Source organism: Corvus hawaiiensis, chromosome Z (assembly GCF_020740725.1).
Source record: "Corvus hawaiiensis isolate bCorHaw1 chromosome Z, bCorHaw1.pri.cur, whole genome shotgun sequence".
In the NCBI taxonomy this organism is placed as follows: domain Eukaryota; kingdom Metazoa; phylum Chordata; class Aves; order Passeriformes; family Corvidae; genus Corvus; species Corvus hawaiiensis.
In genome coordinates, this window is record NC_063255.1 from 64147475 (window position 1) to 64170341 (window position 22867).

Below are 22867 nucleotides of genomic sequence, written 5' to 3' on the forward strand. Positions count from 1 at the left end.
CACTCATTTGCTGTTAAACATCAGGAAAAATGAGTCGCTTTTCTTGGCAGAAGGTGGTTTTTACAACATTATTGTATACATAAGAGAGAGTCTGAAACGTATGCCCAAACTTGGACGTGCCACCAACATTTTTTGGCCTTTTTACATACACTGCTAAAGTTATGCAGAACATCCATAATGTGTAGCTTTCTTTACAGTTTTTTTTCTTTTACAATGAAGAAGTAGGATTGGAAAATGTTTTGAAAAAGGTTTCTGTTTACTAATGACAAGGTCCCAAAGTCATTCACATCTGTATACTTCAAATGAGGCTTTTCAAGCTATTGAAAAATTGGTTACAGCTGGCTGCACACCCTGACAGTTGAAAATAAAACTCCCGTACCAGTTATAACTAGCAATTCAATTTAACTTATACACAGTGAGAGCAAAAAAACGTAGTTTCTTTCCAAAGAGGTGACAGTGCAGTCAGAACTTCTACAGCTGCCTTTCATGCACTGATAATTAAAAAAAATCAAAACAAAATCCCTAACTGGAAAATACACCCTCCCTTTATAATTATCTATTTCAAAGCTGTAATCAAGCATTTCATTATAAAAATGCTAATCAATCCAGAACAATACTCCTGGGACAGCACACACACCCAGAGACATAACACTTATGATAGAAATGCTGCAGAAACTTTACTGGGTTTATAATAGTTGCTCAAGCATTTCTGTTGTGAAAGATGAAACTCCCTCAAGTGCCTTGCAGCGTTCCAACTGGTCAGGCTCATCTTCTAGCCTTTAGATATACTGAAAAGATAGTAGTTTGTTATCAGTAGAATAATAATAAGTAGAATGCACTCATCTAAATTTAAAAAAAAAGAAAAGAAATTCATGAATCTAGACAGATTCTTAGTTAAAACTAATGATTGTGAGTAAATAAAGCCAAAACTGGAATTGTCTTTCTAGGTTCTGTTTTAGATTTTGTTTTTAAGTTATTTAACATATCATTATTTGCAGCACCCTCCAAATTTTGTTATAGAGATTTTATGTCTATGAGCTAGTGCTAACAGCTCAGAGGAATGTTTGAGCCTTGAGTTACCACTGCCAGTTACAGCCCCCATTCATAGTTTAATAGAAAGGCATGGGATTTCCACAAAAGATTGACAGTCACAACCTTCTTTTTCATGTGGAATTTGAGTATCTGTGTCACATGGGTGACATTTTTCTGGGGAAGGGAAGATGTAAACCTTTTTCTGCCTGTGTTTGGGAAACAATGTTGTGGTAACATGGGTGCTAATGGTGCTAATATAGTCAATAAGATTATATGGCATGTTTCTTCCAAGTATTATAAATAGTTTTGTTTCATGTTCTAAAAAGAGAATTAATGTAAGCTGAGTCTTTAAAAGTCTTGGAATATTTTAATATGACTGTCTGAAGGCTTAAAGTTACTGTGTACTTCTGTAATGTCAGTTTATGGTATTTTGTACAGAACACGAGGGTAAAATTCTGAAGTGGTTTTTGATAGCCACCTATATGAACTTTTTAATATTTCATTAGACTCAATATTTTCTCTGTTGGATTAGTAATTAAACTAGTTCTCTACTTTCATTAGTTCATTAGTTTAATTTCATCATGGCTAATATAAAATATTGTGTAGCTGAAGGTTAAACTATTTATTTGAATCTTGTATCAGTATGTTTACGGATTACTACTTTCCATCTAGAAATTCTGGAAATTAAAAAGCTGAAAGCAGAGGGAAAATGCAGAAGTCCTGGAAGTCTTTGTGTATGAAGCACATGTATGAAAGGCAGAGAGGTTATCTCTTCTGTCTTTTCATAAAAATTTGAACTCTGCCAATCAGTCCTTTTTGTAATGGTGTGTGTGCAAGCGTGTATGTGTGTATGTTCTTAAACATTTACTTTACTGGCTGTTAAGTGTATTGTTTTATCTTACATCTGTATTTTTTTATTCCTTCTGATGCTGAGATTATGAAAGATACTCAAAATCTGAATGAGAGGGAGCTGTAATCTAAGACACCATCTTCTGTGTTTTCTCATTTATTAATTTTTTTTGAAAGGTGACAAACATAACTAGGATAATAACCTTCCTTTTGAGTCACATCTTCAGTCCATTTCTTTTTTATGACTTTTAACTGTTCGTTTGGAAGACAAACTATGAGTAGTGCCTGCAGTTGGTTATTTCACTAATTTAATCTTCTGTAATATTTCTTTCTCTGATTTTTCTTGCTCATTTATGAAGGAAGATACAACAGATTGCCTGTTTAAGAAACTGTGTCATGTTCATAAGCAGTGAGAGAGATAACTGAGCATATATATGAACCAGTAGTATGCAGGAAGTTCTTTAGCAGGATGAAACTGCTCCAGTATATAGGTAGAAAAAAAAATTTTGCTAAATATGGCATCAGTCTATAACATTGTGGTGCACTTGCATGCCCTATCCTTGTCACAATGTACTATTGGTATATATGGTATATAAGTTGCAGAGATATTTCTACAGCTGTATACAGTAGAGTTCAGAATTATTTTTTCTCATACCCTTTATGAAAATAATGTTCATTTGGGTGGGTAGCACATACTCTCACTTTCTTACTGAGAACTGACAAAAAGAGGTTGCAAAAGAAGATGAAGGTTACACAGTGTCAGTATGCAATTAACAATTAGGTTAGAAATTACCACCTTGTTGCTAAACCAGCATATTTGTAAGAATAAACTCACAGTTAGTTTTTCTTTAATATCGTCAGCCCAAAAAAGATGAGTGAGGACTTAGATTTGAAAAATTCTTGCTGAAATGTTTCCTGAGAAGAACATAAACCCAGTGAAGAATATATGGAAAATACATAATGCATTTTAATCTGTTCTAGTACACTGTAACAGAGTTGTAGGAGGATGAACCCCAGGCCTAACAGGGAATTTTTGTTATCATATACTTGTAGCTAAAACATATGAGTGCCAGGTTGCCTGGGCAAAACAGTGTGAATGAAAGCTCTGGGTATGGGAGCTGCAGCACTTCAAAGTGCAGAGAAAATCTTAAAAGTCAAAAATGAGAAAGGAGTGCATGTGTACTGGTTAATGCTTTGTTCAGTCTCCGATTGTTGGGTTGTTTAATGTTTAGTAATAGGTTTCACAATGGAAATCTTTTGTTGATCTCAGTTGGATTTCACCAGATCAAATACAAGGTCTGTGGGGATATGAACTTTCTGCTTCTCGTTTGAAGGGGATTGAGGGAGAGGTTCTATGAAGCACCTGAAATGCCATTTCAAGTGGCCCTACTAAGCCACTAGTTTCTTCTAAGTACAGATAAATCTATAGTAGTTAATTTGGTCTGTAAAGAAAAACATGCTATGAACCATGCTGTCTGGCTGATGATTTTATGATTTTATTTGGTATCAAACTTGCTTATCAACATTATGACATTAGTTCAGTATCCAGAAGTTTACCAATTGGTACTTCCCTTAGTAAGGAAATTTCAACAATAGAATTAATATCTTTAGGTTGTTGTTGCCTTTTAACTCTTTTTTTTTTTTCCCCAGAGTTTATAACATTACTCTTACTTTTTCTCTGAGTATAGTAAAACATAGTATATTACAAAGATACTTTGTAGTTCTCATCTTTCTTCCAAAAGAAGACCTGTGGACAACCGTGCACGATTATGCCATAGTATGGGAAATGCATAGTGCTTCTGTTGCTTCAGGAAGATTTTGTCTTTTATTACCAAATAATTTTATAATGCCAACTACTTTTGAAAAATAACTATTTCAGCTCTTCATCTCTTCCTCTAACACAATTGTATTGCCATCAGCAACATTATAATAAAGCGCAGTCAGGCTAAACTAGCTGCAGCTGGATTACTGTCCTGTGTGTACTGCAAATTCACGGTCTCAGTCAGTCATGCTTCAATCTGATTAGCCAACAAATATATTGGATAGTTTTGAAACAAAGCTATTAAGTGAAAAGAAAAAAGAAAAGCCATAAAAGAAGAAATTGCAGGGAATAGTGAAAAAACCACATTGTAATACTGAATTTGACCTGTTAGCTCCAAACTTGCAAATATATTTCTAGTTTTATTTTAGTATCTGTGATACCTGGTATACTTCAACCATGCCTGATCCTAAAGGAGAGGAAAAACCTGAATTTTTACCGTTTTCCTGCTGAAAAAGATACAGAAAGGGCAAACTTCTTCTGAAAATAAGATGGCTCTTTAGATACGAGCATTGTTAACATGTCTATGTCATGTGCATAGCAGTGGAGCTGTAGAATCATTCTTGATGTTAGGTCATCCACATACCTAGCTCTGTGAGGGAGCAAGCCACAAACAGATGCCACCTCTGACGGTAACTGTGGTCTCAAAACTCAGCTGCTCATGGTAGAGTCTAGCTGCTCTTGGTAGTTGTGCTTTTTCGTAAGACTGCTGGGAGCATCTGCTTGAAAGCTGGTTTTGGAGACCCTTTTCCTGGGAATGTCTGATGAGTATGTGGTGTATGGCACAGTAGCTCTATGAATGTTTTTGTATGTGGCTTACATGCTCACAGATTTAGCCTCTTCTAAGAGGCGGTAGCTGCACAGCTCCAGTGTTGTTCATGTAATAGAGAGCCAAAGAATAACAAAGTGCCTATGGCAAATACCCTACTACTACTGATTTGTTCTTTCACTTTTTGTTATTTTGAGGCAAACAACTAAGACAGAAATGAGTCTGTAAATGTTTTTGCATAGACACAGTAATTGTATTGTTCTTAAACCAGGTTTCAGAGGAAACAACAGAGTCATAGAATCTAGAAAAAATTATGTTGGAAAAAGACCTTTGAGTACAACTGTTAATGTAGCAACAAGTCCATCACTAAACCATGTCTGCATGTCTTTTAAGTATCTCCTGGGCTGGCAACTCAAATGGCTTCCCAAGGAAGACTGTTCCATTGCTTTGCCACCTGTTCAGTGAAGGAATTTTTCTAATATCCTTTCTAAACCTCACCTGACGCAACTCAAGGCAGTTTACTCTTGCCCTCTTGAGAAGAGCCTGATCCCCCAGCTGGCTACAACCTCCTTTCAGGCAATTGTAGAGAGCTATATGGTCTCCCCTGAGCCTCCTTTTCTCCAGGCTAAGCAGCCTCAGCTTCCCCAGTTGCTTCTCACAGGACTTGTGCACCAGACCCTTGAACAGCTCCACTGCCCTTTTCTGGACACGCTCCACCACCTCAATGTCCTTCTTGTAGTGAGGGGCCCAGAACTGAACACAGGATTAAGGTGTGGCCTCATCAGTGCCGAGTACAGGGGAACAATCCCTGCCCTCGTCCTGCTGGCCACGCTGTTGCTGGTACAGGCCAGGATGCCATTGGCCTTCTTGGCCACCTGGGCACACCCTGGCTCATGTTCAGCTGCTGGCACCAGCACCCCCAGGTCCTTTTCCTGTGGGCAGCTTTGCAGCCACTCTGCCCCAGCCTGTGGCACTGCCTGGGGTTGTTGCAACCCAAGGGCAGGACCCGGCACTGGGCTTTGTTGAACCTCACACCATCGGCCTCAGCCCATCGATCCAGCCTGTCCAGATCCCTCTGCAGAGCCCTCCTACTCTCCCTCAGATCAACAGTCAACAATCGTACCCTACTTGGTGTTGTTTGTTAATTTACAAATGGTGCACTCAACCCCCTAATCCAAATCATCTGTAAAGATACCAAGTAGGCCTTGCCCAGTATTGATCCCTGAAGGACACCGCTAGTGAGTGACCTGCTGATTCTAGACCCCTTAGTACAGATTTCACTTTGTTTCTCTTCTATGGCCGAAGAAAGAATAAAATAACAGAGTAGCCAAGATACTTGCTTTAGCTCCTTTTTGTTTCGAAGCTGCTGCTCTTTTTCCCCCTTTCTGTCTCTCTGTCTGTCCTGTCTTCTTTGGCATTTGTTTTGTTTTGTTTCTTTTATTTATTCCTTCCTTCTTTTTTGTTCACTTGGTTTGGTTTTTTTGTTCATTTGTCTGTTTGTTTGGGTTTTTTGGGGGGCTTTTTTGTAGGTTTATTGATTTTTATTTTAACAAGTGTCAAAATAGAGTTTGCTTTCTTTAATTTCTCATATGGGCAAAGTCAGAGCAGGACTATTTCAGGGTTACTGAATCTACCGGAGTCAAGACGGTACATATTAGCAAAGTTTGTGTTTGTTCAGGCAAGAAGTCAGTCTTAGTGGAAGATGTTTCATTTGTTTGCTCAATATCTGTGACTTTGTAACAGGGTTTAAATTATTTCCATAGATTCTCAACAATATATAACTGTAATATCCATAGACAGATAACATGCTATGCTTTTGTCTAGAAAGACTGTTTCCAGCTCAGCACTTCAGCCACTGCCAGCACAAAGTTCGCTTCTCAAGCCATTATTTAAAGGCACAAAGTTAAGAAGTTAGACAATGTTCTAATGAACTGTTTCTGCATCACGTGTATGAAAAGTTCTTACGACCTGCAAAAGTGACTAAGATGGCAGAAGTTTGTAATCATTGAGACACCTGTCAACTTAAAATTGGTATTTTAATTCATAATTTAGAATGGAACTGAAGCTGTATAAAGATCAGGCTAGGCAAGGTTTTCTGTGTATGGTTTAAGATTCCATATTAACATAAGTATTTTTGTAAGTAAAAAACCAGGAACCTTTAAACAACTTTCTATGTGAGAAAAACATCCCAGTGGTGTGGTTTCAAGGTACTTTGCTCTTGTTGAGTTGATTTATTCACTTAACAATTTTATGTATTTCTTCAATTGCCAAAAATCCACTCTGATGGTTACAGAGGAATCCTTGTTGAAGTCTAACATAGAATTACTGTGTAGAGTCAGATTGATACATAAATTGTTTTATGTAGGCAGAATTCCACCTATCACTGCAATGCATTTGTGCTTTTATAGTGATGTAGTTCAAATGCTTGCATGACATCAGAAACCTACTCTTACGGATGGGTGCTCACTCATCTTGGAATAACTGTAACAGAGAAATTCGGGAATGATACAGACAAGCATTAGGGTGTATTGTTATCCAGAGACTGGTAAGACTAAACTTTTGGACACTCAGCACAGCTGTCCTTTAAGTTCCCTTAATCGTGTGTTTGCATTTTGAATTTTTAAAGAATAAAAGCATAATGAAGCATGGAACTTTCCCAGCAGGTCAACTATGAAAACATTTATCATGTTTAATCAATAAAAGAGCAAGCAAAATGTGGAACTTCTGGTTCTGCCAGTTGCCCTCATTGCTTTGGAAAATACATTTAATTCTCTTTAAAAGACATTGTTTTACCCAAAGGTGTTTCTGAATCGATTTTGATTAAAGAGCTTATGAGAATTAATTTTATACATTATTTTCTGTTCTTTCTAGTAATGATTCAGCTGTCATTTTTTTGCAACCAGGATTTGTCCATGAAATTTGTTTATTTTCTTTTTTAAGTAGGGATCATGGTTGATATGCAAATATAGGAAGTATTTGCACTTTTTTAATCACTAGTTCTAGTAATATTTTTTGAAATTTGTTTTTTGTATTTGTTCTCTTGTGTTTGCATGGTGTTAGAAATCTGTGGCTTGGAAATGGATGTAATTCAGGATTGTGGATGTGATGAATGAAGTGTAGAAAGATAATTTCAGCACTGTCTTCTGTTTTAATCTTTGCTGCTGTGTATTCTTAGAGAAACACCATTGTTTGGTTGGGTTTTTTTTTTAATATTAAGGTGTATCCAGTTACTTTCCTATGGGGAAATATAGGGGATTTCTATGGGAAATACTTGAGACAAATCAGAGATTACCATCAGCTGAAATCCTATCTCTGAACAATTTAAAACTTCGGAAAAGCTGAACCAGAAATCCTGTTTGTAGCACAAATGAGCTCTTACACCTTCATAATCCCTTTCTTCCAAAGTTTTCTAAGTTACTGTTTGCTTCATTATTTTTCGCAATGTGTCTTCCTTCATCTGAGTTCTTTTTTGTCCGTGTTCAAGTCTTCTGACAACTCTTCCCTGCTGAGCTGAATTTCTGTGTTACTAAGCATTTAAATGCACATTCAGGCATGGAAAATCAAGCAGATAAAAAAAAAAATTAGTGTTTACTTTTGGGGTCTTTTTGGTTTCTAAAATTTGCCCCCAGGTATGCATTTCCTGTAACTGTCTTGGAGCAGGAACCATCTTATGAGTACCATGATAGCACCTAAAAGATTATTTTTGCTGCTAAAGTAAACAGACTGCAGGGAAGCATTTTGGTGTTCAGATGTTTCATTCACCCACTTGATCCTTTTGAGGATAATTGGTGCACGTGCCCATGCCCTGGTACTATCATCTGCTCTGCTCCTACTGAGGAGCATTCTCTTTTGTCTCTGCATTGAACACCCTGGAGAGCTGCACATCTGCACTTTTACTGATCCTATTAATAGATACCACTAATCAGGGAAAATCTATCCTCTTACTTACTTATTGTTAGATGCATTACCTGGTTTCATAGATAGCTCTTTTAGAGATATTGGAAAAGTAATTTTTGGTTATTTAATACAGCAGTTATGCAGCACTTCACCTAAAATAAAAACAGCTTTTATTAAATCTTCATAAAGAGAGATTTTTTCCGAAGAACTGTCGACCTCTGTGTAGCTATTCTTCTAGATCTTGGTAGATCTTCTACCAAGGAGAAGCCCCATCTTTCTGCCCTGGTGCAGTGTGAATGTTGTAATAGGGACTGCTAAGAGAGTACCTCACTCAGGATTAATTCTGCAAGGTAAGTACTGGTCCTCTGATGACAAGGCTAGTGTAACCTGGTGCTGCAAGAGCTGTTTGTGTTTTCACTGTCTTTGGTACCACACTCTGGATGTAACGAGCCATCGTCAGGAGGAAATAGAAAAGGAAAGGAACTACATCATTTAAGAATTAATAATGCTTTAGATGAGCCTTTCACTTTGGAACTACTAAGGTGGCTTGATGTGGAAGCTGATAGTTGTGTTGATAAGTTCATTTAGTCCTTTTAAGGAATTGCATCTTCATGTTAGTTTTCACAAATAAGCCAAGTACAGACCTACATACCACATGATATCATCTCAGTGTTGGTACACTTGTTAGTAGCAGGGTCTGAAGATTTGTTTTCCTTGTGAGTGAAGCTAAGGCAGACTTTTGTGGAGAACCTTGATAGCACTTGAATATCTCTTGGCTTCCTTCTCTCTGTTACCAGCCTATCACCTGCACACCTCCATTAACAGTGTATCTTCAACTCACTTGAAAGAAAAATGACTCAACTGTGATCTTTATTCAAGTGCTTCTGTTTCCTTGAGCTAAAATACTACAAGTTTGCTCGCACACCTAAGCAGGTAAAGAGGGAGGTCAAACAACAAGCAAAGTGTCTCCTGGAAACCTTGGTGTGTTTATCAGGTTAACTAAAGCCATGTTTCTCAGAAACATCCAAGAAAGGGAATACTGAGGGCTTTCATTTTATGACCTGAGTGATAATGAATATTACCTTCAAAGCAGAGACAATGAGTGCAGTATTCCCAAGTGGCTGTATGAGCATTTAGAATGAAAGAATGGAATGAGGTTTAACATAAAAAAAAAAAAAAAAAAAAAAAAAAAAGGAAAAGATAAAAAAAAGCTCTTTTTTCTCCTCAACCTGTTTTTTGCCAGGTGTTGTGATACATCCCTTCATTTGCAGACAGCTTGTAGAGGATAAATGCATATTCACATATCAGGATAATAAAGTTTTTTAAATTCTTTTTTTACCTAAGCAGACAGTAGTATTTTTCCTGTTAGCTGCCACATTTAATACTTTGATGGGAGTGCTTGAAATGTATGAAAATAATCTCCAGTGCCCCATTAAAAAAGTGTTGTGTAAAACAAATACCTTGGTGGTCACCATTTTTCCCCCTTCTCTGCTCCCCTTATTAATCAGTATTGTTTCCTCTCTGCTTCCTCCCCTGAAAGGAGTAGGGGAGCACCCACCACATTTCTCTGTTCACCTTCACACATCAGGTAATGTGGTTGTGTGCTAATGAAAAGATAGTTTTGTTCTTAAGTGAGCTGCCTTTAGAGATAGTTCAGGGCTCCCCTGTAACTCCTGCATTCTGGAAAAAGCAAAATAAAAATCACTTCTTCCATGAAAGTACATTTCATACATCTCCATCTTTGTGATAGCATTGGAATCGTTACACAGCAGTTGGCTCTGATACGCTTGCACAGACACAAATTGAGTCCGACAGGACTGGTGTCTCATGGACTTTGCTGTCATTTGAAATGCTGGCATGAAGATGGTAGCGATGAAAGGGGAGCTGGTGCCTTTAGCATTTTGCCTATGAAGATTTCTTAGGCTTGTGTTTTTTGATAGCAGTAGCTGATTGAAAAGATAGTTTTACAAAAGAGATTCATAACGTAGCATAGATTTCTACCAGCTGCTCATGTCTTTTCTTCCTTGACTAAATTCATTTGAGTGTTTCCCTGTACTGAAAATGGGCTCTTTATGCCACCCACAAAACTGTAAGATCTATTTAGTGGAATGATAATTAGTATACTTTTTTCTCTGCCCTCTTGGTTTTCATCTTTACTGCATGGAAGCCACCTGTGTGGTAATGAAGAAGGTGGTCTCAAACTTAACAAAGCTTATATGTTGCAGATCCTTCAAAAAGTATAATTGCATTTCAGGTTATTTTACTGAAAATGTCAGGCTGCTTAGGGATATCTCTAGTATTTCCTGTCTGCGGGGGAAGATATTTTTATATTCCTTAATTTCTATTAGCGTGGCATATTTGGACAAGGATAAGGCACTCTTTTTTCAAGTCAGGTACCTGAACTGCAGTTCTACCACTGTATCATATTCAATTATGCATTGTAATAAATGAGATGGATTGAATTGGTATCTCAGCCCTTTATTCAATGCCAGATTTCTGTTTTACTATTAGGAATAATGCAGATACGTACAGGAAATCAAGACGGGAATTTTAACCTTTGAAAGTTGCTGAACTATGAAGTATGTTAATAACACATCCTGAAGTAGATTTTGCAGTGTTACTCTTACCGGATGCCAGGGCATCAACTTCCTGTTTGCATGTGGATTTATTGTGGATACCTAATCTGCTTTGATTACCTTCTCTCAACATCATTTCCAGTGATGTCTTTAACTTCATCAACAATACTAGTTTCTTTGGTTCAGAAGATGATGTTGAATAGAATTAAGATTCAGGATGTGACAGTTGCTTGATCGTGTGGCAAAGGTACACTAAGAAATGTGTTGTAGCGGTGCAAACATACACCGTCTTGGATCTTCTTGTATATACAAGTAGCCTGAAATTAATAATGTTTCTTTTCCTTTCTGCCTTACCCTTTTGTCTTCTAAAATAGTCTTGCCTCAAATTGTGAATGCATTAAAAAAAAAAAAAAAAGAAAGAGGAAAAGTCCGGCCTATTTTTGCTAATTGTATTTTTATCTTTTCACAGGCTCTGAAAATACTTCATCTGAAATTTCAGACTGGACAGACTCGCAGTGGCTTCTAAGCCAGTGAGAACAAGCCTGCCAAAGCATGCTGGTGCCAAGCTGTCGGATGATGCATGTAGTCAGGCCAATGGTGGTGCTCCTGTGCTTGCTACTCTATGCTGATGCTGAAAGTAAGTGTATTATTCATTTATGCTTAGGTGTTGGCCATCATGAATAGTTTTGTTTTCAGCTGGTGGTTACTAAGAGTGTCAGAATGAGTTTCCTTTTGAGTGATTGTTAAAAAAACTGCAAGGTTCTCTCTAGATCACAACCAGTATTTGAAAAGGATTGTTTATGCAACTTCCTTACTGTTCTTCTTAATGCCCGTTTTCTTAAGCATGGAGAGGTTCATGCTAAGATGGTGGAGACTACTACCACAAAGTTATACAATCAAAACAAGCACCAGCTTTTCTTACCAGACATTGGTCAAATACCTTAAAGACATCTGTCATTCTTTGAATATTTCTGTCTTAACTTTAATAAAAAAAAAAAGACATCCCCCTCCCAATTGATATCCCGTCCAATTAAAATTCCAGTCCCTTTGTAACTGCTGCAACAGCTGTTCTAATGTATTATTTCCGACAGCTGTCGCAGAGTACAGTATCCAAACAAATCAAGCAGAGCTGACAATGTAGTGGCTGGCCTAATCATGTGACAATTCAGTGAGGAAAGGCACCTATGTTTACTTGTACTGAAGGGAAACTGTTGGAGTTTGGTCAATTAGTTTATCTATTAATGGGAAGATAATATCTCCTTTTTAATTAGGAAATCATTAGGTCTGCCTTGTTTACATGTGTTCCTTCTCCCAGCTTTCCTGTGGCGTCTTGCAGAAGTAATGTGCAAATGAGAAAAGCCATTTGCTTTCCACCTGTTGATCTGCAGGTTTACTGCAAGCTGACTACTCAGATTGGCTACAAGCTGACTGCTAACATTCATTTCATTGAGGGATATTTTCCCTCAATGTCCTATGTCCGGACGCTATGCAGATACATGACTAATCAATAAATTTGTTTCAGCTCTGTGTTAGAAGACTTCTGTGTTTTTTCACACATCTGTTAAATTAAGTAGGAACACAGAGTAATAGCATCAGCTTTAGTAAGGTTGGATGAATCAGTTCTCAATAAACGCATACAGAAGAGTTCCTGATCACTCCACTTATCACCCGCACTCCAGGTATGCCGAGTCACAGCAATAAAAGAGATACAAAATTTTTTCAGTTTCATGCATAATAAGCTTTCCTTCTTTTAAGTGTAGCTATATGAAAGTGAAGTAAACGGAGGAAAAAAAGGACAAAACACGCATGTTTGTTGTGTACTGACAGCTGAGATTCTTTGGCCCCTTTCCAGTTAGATAATGACCAGCTGGGATGATTGTGTCTAAGGTGAAGCCAAGGACATTTTAACACTTTAGCCAGCAAATAATTAATTGGGAAGTGGGCCCATATGCTGGATAGTTTTGCAGTTGTAGCATTCCGCCTATTTTAAAAGTTGTAAGAAGCCCAAAGATCAGCTTTTTGTGACAGTTTCCCTCGGAATGAGATTATGATTCTTCTTTTATTATAAAATAGATATATATAATTATATATTATTATAAGTGTTTAATATGCACCAGCTTTTAAGTTGCTTAAATAATTATATACATTTATACAAATGGTATACATTATATGGTGCTAATAAAATTGTGTGTCATATATATTTTATGTGACTCCACATAATATTGCATTTATACTGTGAGTGGTAAATGAATGTTCTATTTTACCAGTTTCTTTGAGAGTCATGATGTAGTCACATTTTAATCACATGCACAGTACTTTATTTGGGAGACACACTGAATTTCCACAGACATGGCTATTTTATGGCCTGGGTGAGAGATAGGACAGCATCTGTGAGCTTTCTGTATGCAGACACACAGAAAGATGTGTCTTCTTCCATGATTAGCCCTTCTCACTTGAAGAAAAGTTCCTGCTGTGCTGGAGTTGCTCTGCCCTCTGCTCTTGTAGATACTCTTGCTCCTGTTTTGTATTGCCCTTTCTAGAAGGGTCCCAGACCTTACTTTCACCTAGAGTTTTTCTTGAAATTCTTCACAAAGAGTGGCCGGACCACATTACTTCATTTTAATGGGGAGAGGACAGAGAAAGTGAGCCAAAGGGAACAAAAAAAAATTTTCATTTTTTTCTCTGTCACCCTGTAGAGGCCATGCCTTCCTTCTTTTGCCATCATTTTTGTGTTGGCAACATCAAGGCACTACAGAAGAGAAGGTATATCTAAACATTGACCCTGCATTGTACACTTTCTGGTGTAATTGCAAATGGGTAAGGAACTCATCATACCCTTCCAGTGTCGCTATCAGATTACTGTGAGTGGGATCCAAGTAGCAAGCCAGCTTAATGCCACTGAAGAAGTTTCCAGTGGCAGTCCTTAGTACTTTACATTTTAGATACAGCCTTCACAGCTGAGGGGGGCAATGACATACCTTTGTTTTTCTCAATCATTGTGAAAGACCCCAAACACTGAAATGTGTTGGCATGGGCTGATAAACCTACCAGGCCAAGTATGTGTGCAAACTAGATTTGATTCTTACTCTTAATCCAGCAACTAAATTTATGCTTGACTGAGAAAAGTAAGCAAAATTGAAAGGTGGCAAAGCTAACCTTGCTGTTTTACCTTTTGTTGTTAGTAATATGATGTGATACTTGTAAACACAAGAAGTGAAAAATCTCACGAATTGTGAGTCTTTTTTTAGATGTTTTCTTCTATGTTTGGTATTTGTAGCTTCAGTGCACACTAAGACAGAGTTAAGCACACTTACATTGAGGAAAGAAAGTACTTGCTCGTTAGTCTTTATTGGGGAACAGCAATCTGCTAGTTCACAGTGTTTTTTCATTTGGTGTATTGTTCTCAGTGATGTAGATGGCAATGCTTCACCACATCTGCTGAGATATTAGTAACGTAGCTTTGTTTGTCGTAAGAAAGGTACTGGGTTTTTTCATGTTTTTTTAACATGAACTGACAGAACAGTAACTATCCAGAAGCTTTATGCAGGTTCATCTGTTTAATAACAATAAGCCTATATGTTTCAGAGACTCATACATCAAATATGGTACATTATTATCTGTTTCTGACCTTGCCAAGGGTCACTGAGCTCAAAGAAATAAAGCAAATATAAAATTCTTCCAAAAGTCCTATTGCTGGTTTTTCCTAGTATTCCAACTTTTGAAAAATAAGAGTTTAATTTGTATTAATAGAATCAAATATTTTCTGCAGATAGTCTCCGTCCTCCTTTTTAGTAATTGAGTTGATTCTTGTGTGTCCTGTTCCTTTTCTACCCTGAGAAAGGCCTGATCACCAGCATTTCAAAATTCTCTGCTGCATTCCAGTAATTTTGTCTATTTAGTGCTTTTCCTTCATTCTTGGTTGCATAGCTTCTGCTCTGGCATTTTTCTTTTGTTACTTCTTTGGAGATGCTGTTTTAGGAGAGAAGCAACAATTCTCTCTTCCTTCAGCAGAAGTGTTTGCAGCTGACAGTAAAAAAGCAAACAAATACTAACTAAAAACAATGTGTTTGTTGTATATTGCTTCTATTCCCAATTATTTGAAATGTGAATAATGCTTAGTTTGTTCTCTGGCTTCTACTGCATATTGTGACAGTTACCATCATGCAGGTAACCACTGTATCATCATACCATCATCTCTAGGCCAGGATTAGTTCTGACAGGGTAGTGATTATTTATAACAGATGTTGGGGTAATTGAGACAAATTCTTATTTAACAGGATGTAAAGACAGTAATTTAGTATTGGTGAAACCAATTTTTCCTCTGTATTTTTTTTTGTTTTTTCACTTTATTTTTTCATTTTGTTTTTTAGGGAATGTGTGTGTTTTTCCCTACTAATACCACCCTTTCTCTTTAAGAACTTTTTAAGTTTTTCAACTAGCTGAAACACATTAATGCAGTCCATGTTGAATTTTTTTCTCTACGCACTTGTCTGTAACACTAAGTTTGTAACACAGATCTTTCAAAGTAATTAAATTACTGAAACCAGTTATGTTATAGTAAGCCTTACAAGTGGACATACATGGTTTATAATAAAAACCCCCACTGTTCCAGAATAAGTTCATAAACACTACATGCAGTGAAGCCCAATATGGAAATTATTTACTTTTTTGTACATGTACCTTTGATAATTAGAACTGAATTTTTTCAGAGTAGATTAGAATTACATTCAAACTCCAACATCTTTGAACAGGTAATTTCAATTATTGCTTTCAAGTACAGGCAGTGACAAGAAAAACTTAAAGATAAAATCTTTCTGCTCTTTATTGGTATATTTTTACAGTGTCATCTATCTTTATCTTAGTGCTGATAGCATGCATTCCATGTAAGATACAGCCCTTTGGTTACATCTCTTCTTTTTTTTTTAGTAATGGTGATATATGCAAGAGTTGAAGTATCAATTGAGTTTTTGGGGGAGGGGGGAAAGCTTCCAATTTTCTTTTATATTATTTTTTTTCAGGAATTCTGATATGCTCTCTTCAGTTCAACCCTAGGACATTTTTCAGTTGATTTGATGAAAATTGGTATATACTGTTGCAAGAGTAATTTTATATTGCACTTGTTAAATATGGTATTAACATACGTCAAGTGAATGACCAATCAGTTAAAGTTTTAGTTTTAGAGGAAAGTGGGACATCTAGTCATACCAAACCATTCTAGAGGCATCATTTTGCTCTGCAGCAAAGTGAAGGCTCTGGAATAAATGTGATAGTTGAGATTAAGAGTCAGGGAAAATGCAAACGTTATGCAATCATTCCAAACATACTGACTTAGCTGCAGAAACTACAGGTAATACAGCTCTTTTCATGAGCCAGGGCTTATCCAGCCTATATTTTTCAAATCCTTACATTGAAACAAATTTGAATAACTTAGTTCCAGGAGTAGCCATAACTACCACTATATCTGTTTAACCTGGGGTAAATTATCAAGTATTAACAGCAAAATTGTGAACGCCTTAGGAATAAAATTTTTCAGTTTCAATAATTTTTAAGAACCTGTTTTGGTTATCTCCAAATCTGTACATAAGAAAACATTTTGAAATGTAATATGAGCAAAAGATTTGTGTGTATTTTGTAAAGTGTAGATTCAGGATTAAATCAAGAGGGTTTTGAACTTCAGGAAAAATTGAAGAAAACTGCAGAATGGTTTTTCTGAACATTTTTCTGTGTACATCTCTGCAGCTCTGAAGATTGCTGCGGAGTATCTTGCAGAGCTATTGTTAATTCAGGTAGTTGTAAACCTCTACCTCCCAAAAGCAGAGCGCTGAACAGAGCTGAGTTGCAAGCTTGGAAGTCCGAGAACCCTTTAAGCCCTGGCAACTTCGCTTCTGTCTGATTGCAGAGGCAGTGAAGTTCCGCTATGTAAGAAAAGCCTTCATCTTTTGAATTTTTTTGAGCATATATAAAACCAGAGTCAGAAAATCCAGGGTCTCCAGTCTTCCCAGATACCAAAAAATTTAGATAAGGGAACGGTATTTTAATGGCTTTACTGAGTCGGACAAACACACATTATTTAGATTAATGTTATCTGTCAACAGCAAGTGTTTTTGGAGAAACTACGGTATGGGTAGTTATCTCACTGTGTGTAATTCCCTGCTGCATCAGTAATGACCACTGGCAGATAAAGGAATGTGAGTCATTAATATTCCTGTGTCAGAATTGGCAGTGAATTCCAGTGTGTCTGCTAGATTGCTTGAGAACATGTCTACATACTTCAAAATTGTAATCTCAATATAGGAAAGCTCTTAGGGGAAAAGGAAGAAGAAACAATGGTACAGAAATGGTAGTTGTTTGGGGTTTTTTTAGGTTACATTCACACAGCACAACTGCTGTGGTGTTTTACAGTGTTTTTCCCCCCTGTCTGAAGCTTAGCCTTCACTGGCTGAAATAGAGGTAAAATATGGAGCTAGTAGCATCTGTTTCAGTAGTGAATTTCTGACAACATCTTTAGAAAATTAAAAATATCTGAATGTGTATAGGAAGGTCACCATTCACTTTTGTCCACACTATCTTTCAGTAAACTCCCTCCTCCCAAAATAACAAACATATAGGATGCTTTTGGCTTAAGCAGTGTCTGCTTGAAGCCATATTTATTCAAAATAATTTGGCAAATAATTTTTAATTTAATCTTTTCAAATTCTTGTGAATGTGCACAATATTTTACATGACTTTTTATTGGTATAAATTAATTTGAAAATTGCTATTTTATTTTGATTGCTTCCTTCTAAAGGTAGCTATGTGGAGAATAGTTACACCTTGACTTTAAATTGCTATAAAATAGGTTGAAACATAAAGTTGTGTACAAATTGCTGTTGTGTCTTTCACTGAATTACACAAAATTGTAAGGTACATGTTATGAAAAAATTGATTGTAGAATTTTGTCTGTTGATTACAAAGTTCATGTTATATAATTGAGGAAAATATATTGATAAAAGACAATTAAAACATGAAATTACTTGTAAAAATGAAAATGTGTGGCATACGGTCATTTCAGTTTACAAGAAAATCTGGTCATGACTGTAAACACTTTGGACATGGTCTTGCTGTGCAAAGTCGTAGCAAAGAATAGAATTTCACAATGCATACCACATTCTCAAATTCCTACAAAACATAAATTTTGAGAGCCTTTTCCCAAAAAAGCTGTTGTCAGGAAGAAAACTCAGTAGAAGTTTAAAATTTGTTCTGTTGGGATATAAATTCTTTACCTATATGTCTTTGTGAAATCTAAGTGGGTAGAGTTTTGTTCTGGTTACTACTAAAGAACTGATTTTTAATTTACTTTGTAAAGCTTTCTGTGCTTTCTGCTTCAGGACCAGTATGTGGATGGAAGAGAGCTTCCACTGATGTTGATTTTATTTTAATACATCCAATTTTGAAGAAGGAGGCAGAAACAATAAGGGAAAGTGATAAGAAATTTATTTTGGCAGTGAGCATTAATTAGGTATGGGCATTTCCAGGAAAGTTCTACCTGTGTCATTTTTTTCCATCCAAGAATATCATATACACTTCAAAAATGTGTAAAATAGTTGTAGAGAATATGGGCAGGTGATGTCTGGACTGAAAAGAGAAGTAGTCAGTTGGGTCTCCTGTTCTGGTAAAACAGCACACATTTTACCAGCAACAAAGAGTGCAGAGTATCTCTAAACGTAATTTAGATTTTGAAAATAAGCAAGTTTTTTGTGTGTGTGAAAAATTCCTTGTGTTAAGTTGAGGTTGTAGGGTCTAACATCTTTTGATTGAAAAGCAAAGGTAGAATGAATATGAATAAAAACGCAAATTAACCCTACGGATAAGGGCACATTGAGGCCAATAATGCGTGGAAGTTTGTCAGTGGTTGCTGAAAAACTGGAGAAAAGGCAAGGAAGAGAAGAACACAGATTCAGGACTACAAAAATTCTTTATCATCTTTGGTAATAAATTTTTTTATAAAACTGAAGGCTTATTTCAGCTGATAGATACATACTTTCTTCTGATAATATATCAATTGTAATAGAGAGCTTTACTCAATAAATTTGAGTTTAATGGTAGTGGCTAATTGTGATCAATTACATTGTGACTATTGAAACAGTGTACTTAAATGTCAGTTTGCTACTATATATCTGAATAGTCTCAGATTCAGATCTGATGCATTTTATAGACAGTAAACAAGGTGCTAGACTCATTACAGAAGTGACAAAGAGAATCCATTTGTTTCTTTTTTTTTTTTTTTTTAATGTAAAAGAACTAGTTTTAAACCTATGAGTAATTCTACCTGAGGAAATAAGGAAGAGGAGGAAATCATTGGAAATGGTATAAACATTAGTGCACCTGTAGCACTACATACTAGACATACTAGAATACAGTCTGATATACCTATCTCAAGAAAACACAACTGAGTTAGATAAAATGCTTTCAGCGAGAGCTAAAATGGTCCAGAGAATGGGACGGCTGCCATGTGAGAAGAGACTGAGGAGGCTGAGACTCTTTCAGTTTCAAGGAGAGTTGGCAGAAGTGGGTTGTGGGGATTATGGCTAAGGTCTGCAAAAATACAGGGGCAGAGAAGAGAATGAAAACAGAATGGATATCCACTTACTCCATAATAATGGAACTGTGGAGTTAGGGGATTTTAGTAGAAGATTGATTGAAAGCAGGTAAAAGATGGAAATTACTGTTCATTTTTGTGGAGGCAGACAGCATTTATAGTTGTAAAGAACTTAGAAAATCCATGACCAGGAGGTCCATCAATTAGTACTAAAAATAAACAGGAATGCCATCTTTAATGTGCTTACGTGTATGAAGTGAATGGACCTAAAAAATTTCCCAGGCTAATGTGCTCATATGTAGCATGTTCTCTTGACACTGCTGGAGACATGATAGCAGACTACAAAGATTTAGTATGTCATAATAAGGCATTTGCTGTAGTCTTACACTCAGAAATACATATGGTTTCTACAGGCATTGACACTCACTTTTCCAGAAAATCTGTTTGGAGATTCTTGTATCACAATGTATCACAATTATATCACAATGTGATGTAATTGAAAACTAGGAAGCGAAATTAGAGGCCGAGGCAAGCATTTAAGCAAATGCAGTTTATAATTTTGGAAAATTACAGTATTACTGTCACCAATATCAGAGCTCACATATATGCCAGCTCTGTGTGTGTGTGTTTTTGTATGTATGTTGCTCTGGGGCAGGAGACACAAGGATTATTTATTTTATGGGATGTCTTACATAGCTTTACAATTCACAGGTAAAGTACATTAGTGGAAAATCCTAATCACCTTTTTTTCTGTCTTTTATAAACATTCATCTTCAGAGATACTCTTAATGCAAAGAAGTAACATGTTCACTGACCTTTTTCAGCATCTGTGGTCTGGTGAAAGTGACTTAAAGGTTGTAGCATCTAAAGATGTATGTGTTCTAAAAAATGGAGGTAAACTGCAACTCAGAAAGGTCCCACAACATCTTAAGAAAATTACATTGTAGCTACTCTGAAGTCCAGCTTATGAAATCAAATGGATACAGATTCCTTTAAAAATATTAACAATACATAGTTCCTTTTAAAATTAAATGTCTCTTAAGTAATTTAGATTTCCTTAAAATAATTTTGCAATGCACTAATTAAAGATAAATTTGTTACTAAAAACATTTGTTAAAATTTTAAGTTTAGCGAATATGGTTCTCTTGGATTGATTATTTGCATTCTACTTAGCAGCTCAGTGTTGTTTTTTATCAAGAATTATAGACTTCTAAAAACACTACAGTGAAATTAAGTGCTTTGGAGACTCATAAGTATAATGGTGTGGATAACATGAGCATATAAAAAATAGCTTTTAGATTTACATTAAAAATGTGAGGGATTTTCCCAAGGCAGAAAGTCTCTAGAAGACTTTTCTCAGCTGTACACCATCTGACAGCAATTCAGTATCCACACAGAGAAGGAACTCATTTGGTGTCTTGAAACTTTGTGACAATTCGTGATTGATCTCAATTTAGAAAACTGATAGGTTATGTATAAAGAGTTTTGAAAGACCTGATCCTTAAACTTTCCGGACTTTTTGTTCATCAAGTGTAGGATATGGAAAAAAAAAAAGAGCATTTTTTCTCAAAGCTATACAATGTTGCAGTGGGGATCCTGCAACACGCATATATCAAACCAGGAGTCCCGTGGAAAGGAAATATATACGGACAGACAGATTCTTGATAGCTGTTTCAGAGAGATGTTTATTTCTCCAGCCGCATGGCCGGGGCTCTGCCGAGGAACTGTCCCAGTCACGGGACCAAGGGTCCTTCTGCCCGCGCAGGGAACACAAACCAACCAATGGGAACGAGGCTGAGCAGGGGCAGGGAAACCCCGTGTCTGTGCCCTCAGGGCCCCTCTCCCAGGGCTCCATGGCAGGGGAGGGACCCCAACACCTCACCCGTTTTATTTTAATAAAAGGAGAATGAAAACAACTGGATAAACATAACAAGAACAGTTTCAAAACAAAACAAGCCACCCTCCTGAGCCTTTAAATGTCCAATCAGATTCTGTGGAACATCTTAGGGCTGACAGAAGGGAGACAGGACTCTCCGGGCACGCTTTGTGGGGAAACTGAGGCAGGAGAGGGTTTAACTTCTTCCCTCCCCCTTTTCATCCCCCACTCGGCATTGGAAAGGGATTTTTGGGGAAACAATTGGCAAAAGCATGGTTTTGTGAGGGAAACCATGGATGAAAAAACGGATTGGGAATACACTGGGGGTAATAGGACATAGGGTAAAAGGGAAAGGTGGGATTAGGAAAGGGAAACTGTAGGGGGGGCTTACAATGGAGATACTGTCTAACATGACTACGATTTTTTGCATATATACTGCCTTTTACAGGAACACCATCAGGCCCAGTGACCTGCAATGCTTGTAACCCTTTTCTCCCTAGTACAATATTAAATTCCACCACCTCTCCATCTCCCAAGCTTGGGATGCATTTTTCAGGGTTATTCTTTTTAATAGCAGTTCTATGCACGAATATGTCTTGCTGGTTGTCATACCTTGTTATAAAACCATAATTTTGCTTAACATTATACCATTTTACTATCCCTAAGGTCTTAGTTGCTATGATCTTTTCCTTTTTCCGAGTGGCTGCTGTTTTCTGTCTCGCTGCGTCTTTGCTCTCTCCTTCGGTCGCTCCCGTGTTGGAATTGTCGGGGCTGCTGGTGCCTGCGCGCTCTTCCCGGGGTCGCGTTCGGGGCCGTGCGGGCCGGGCCGGGCCGTGCCGCTCAGTTCTCCGTGCGTCGCCTCCTCTGGTCGCAGCTTCGCTGCCGCTGTCGGGCGCTGCACCCACGTCTCGGCCGGGCCCCCGAGCGATGACCCCCCCGCGCCCTGCTCCAGCGCGCCTTTCGGCTGGGCGCGGCTCCATTCCACCGCCACCGCCGCCAGCCGCTGCCCGCGCGCCACCCCTCTTGGTCGGGCGTTCCCGGGGCTCGCTCCACCACGCGCTGCACGGGGCCATTCGGGCACCGCCGGGTCCCGCCACGCCTCGCTCCGCCACCGACACTGCGGCTCGCGTGGCTCCGCCCGCGCGCGGGAACTGCCTCGCTGCTGCTCGCAGAGCGCTCGGTGCACGTGGCCTGGGCCGCACGGTCCCTGCGCCACGCTTCCCTTCGCCAGGACACAGCTGACATTGCTCAACAGTCTCGGTAACTAAATAATATTCACGAAAATATTCTTCCATCGGCATATATTTTGACTCCAATATTAACTGTGTCCAAACGGTTTTCCAAAAGCCCTTGGTAATAATTAAATCCCAAGAAACATAGAAAAAGTTCTTAAACAACCATGCCAGGAAGTGTTTCAGTTCTTTTTGAGCTTGAATCAAGCTAAAATTTACAAATCGTTGTTCAAGAATCA

At 37.6% G+C, this 22867-nt stretch overlaps 1 protein-coding gene across 50 annotated transcripts in view; it reads left to right on the forward strand.

The window, feature by feature from the left end:
- The window catches only part of PTPRD (protein tyrosine phosphatase receptor type D), a 1183457-nt gene that overhangs the window by 884647 nt on the left and 275943 nt on the right, over positions 1 to 22867 (forward strand). For all 50 annotated transcript variants that reach the window (XM_048291456.1, XM_048291457.1, XM_048291455.1 and 47 more), the window contains one exon: positions 11412 to 11579. In XM_048291456.1, the coding sequence (XP_048147413.1) occupies positions 11495 to 11579 (85 nt within the window). In that variant the 5' untranslated portion in view covers positions 11412 to 11494. The remainder of the gene's footprint in view (positions 1 to 11411; positions 11580 to 22867) is intronic.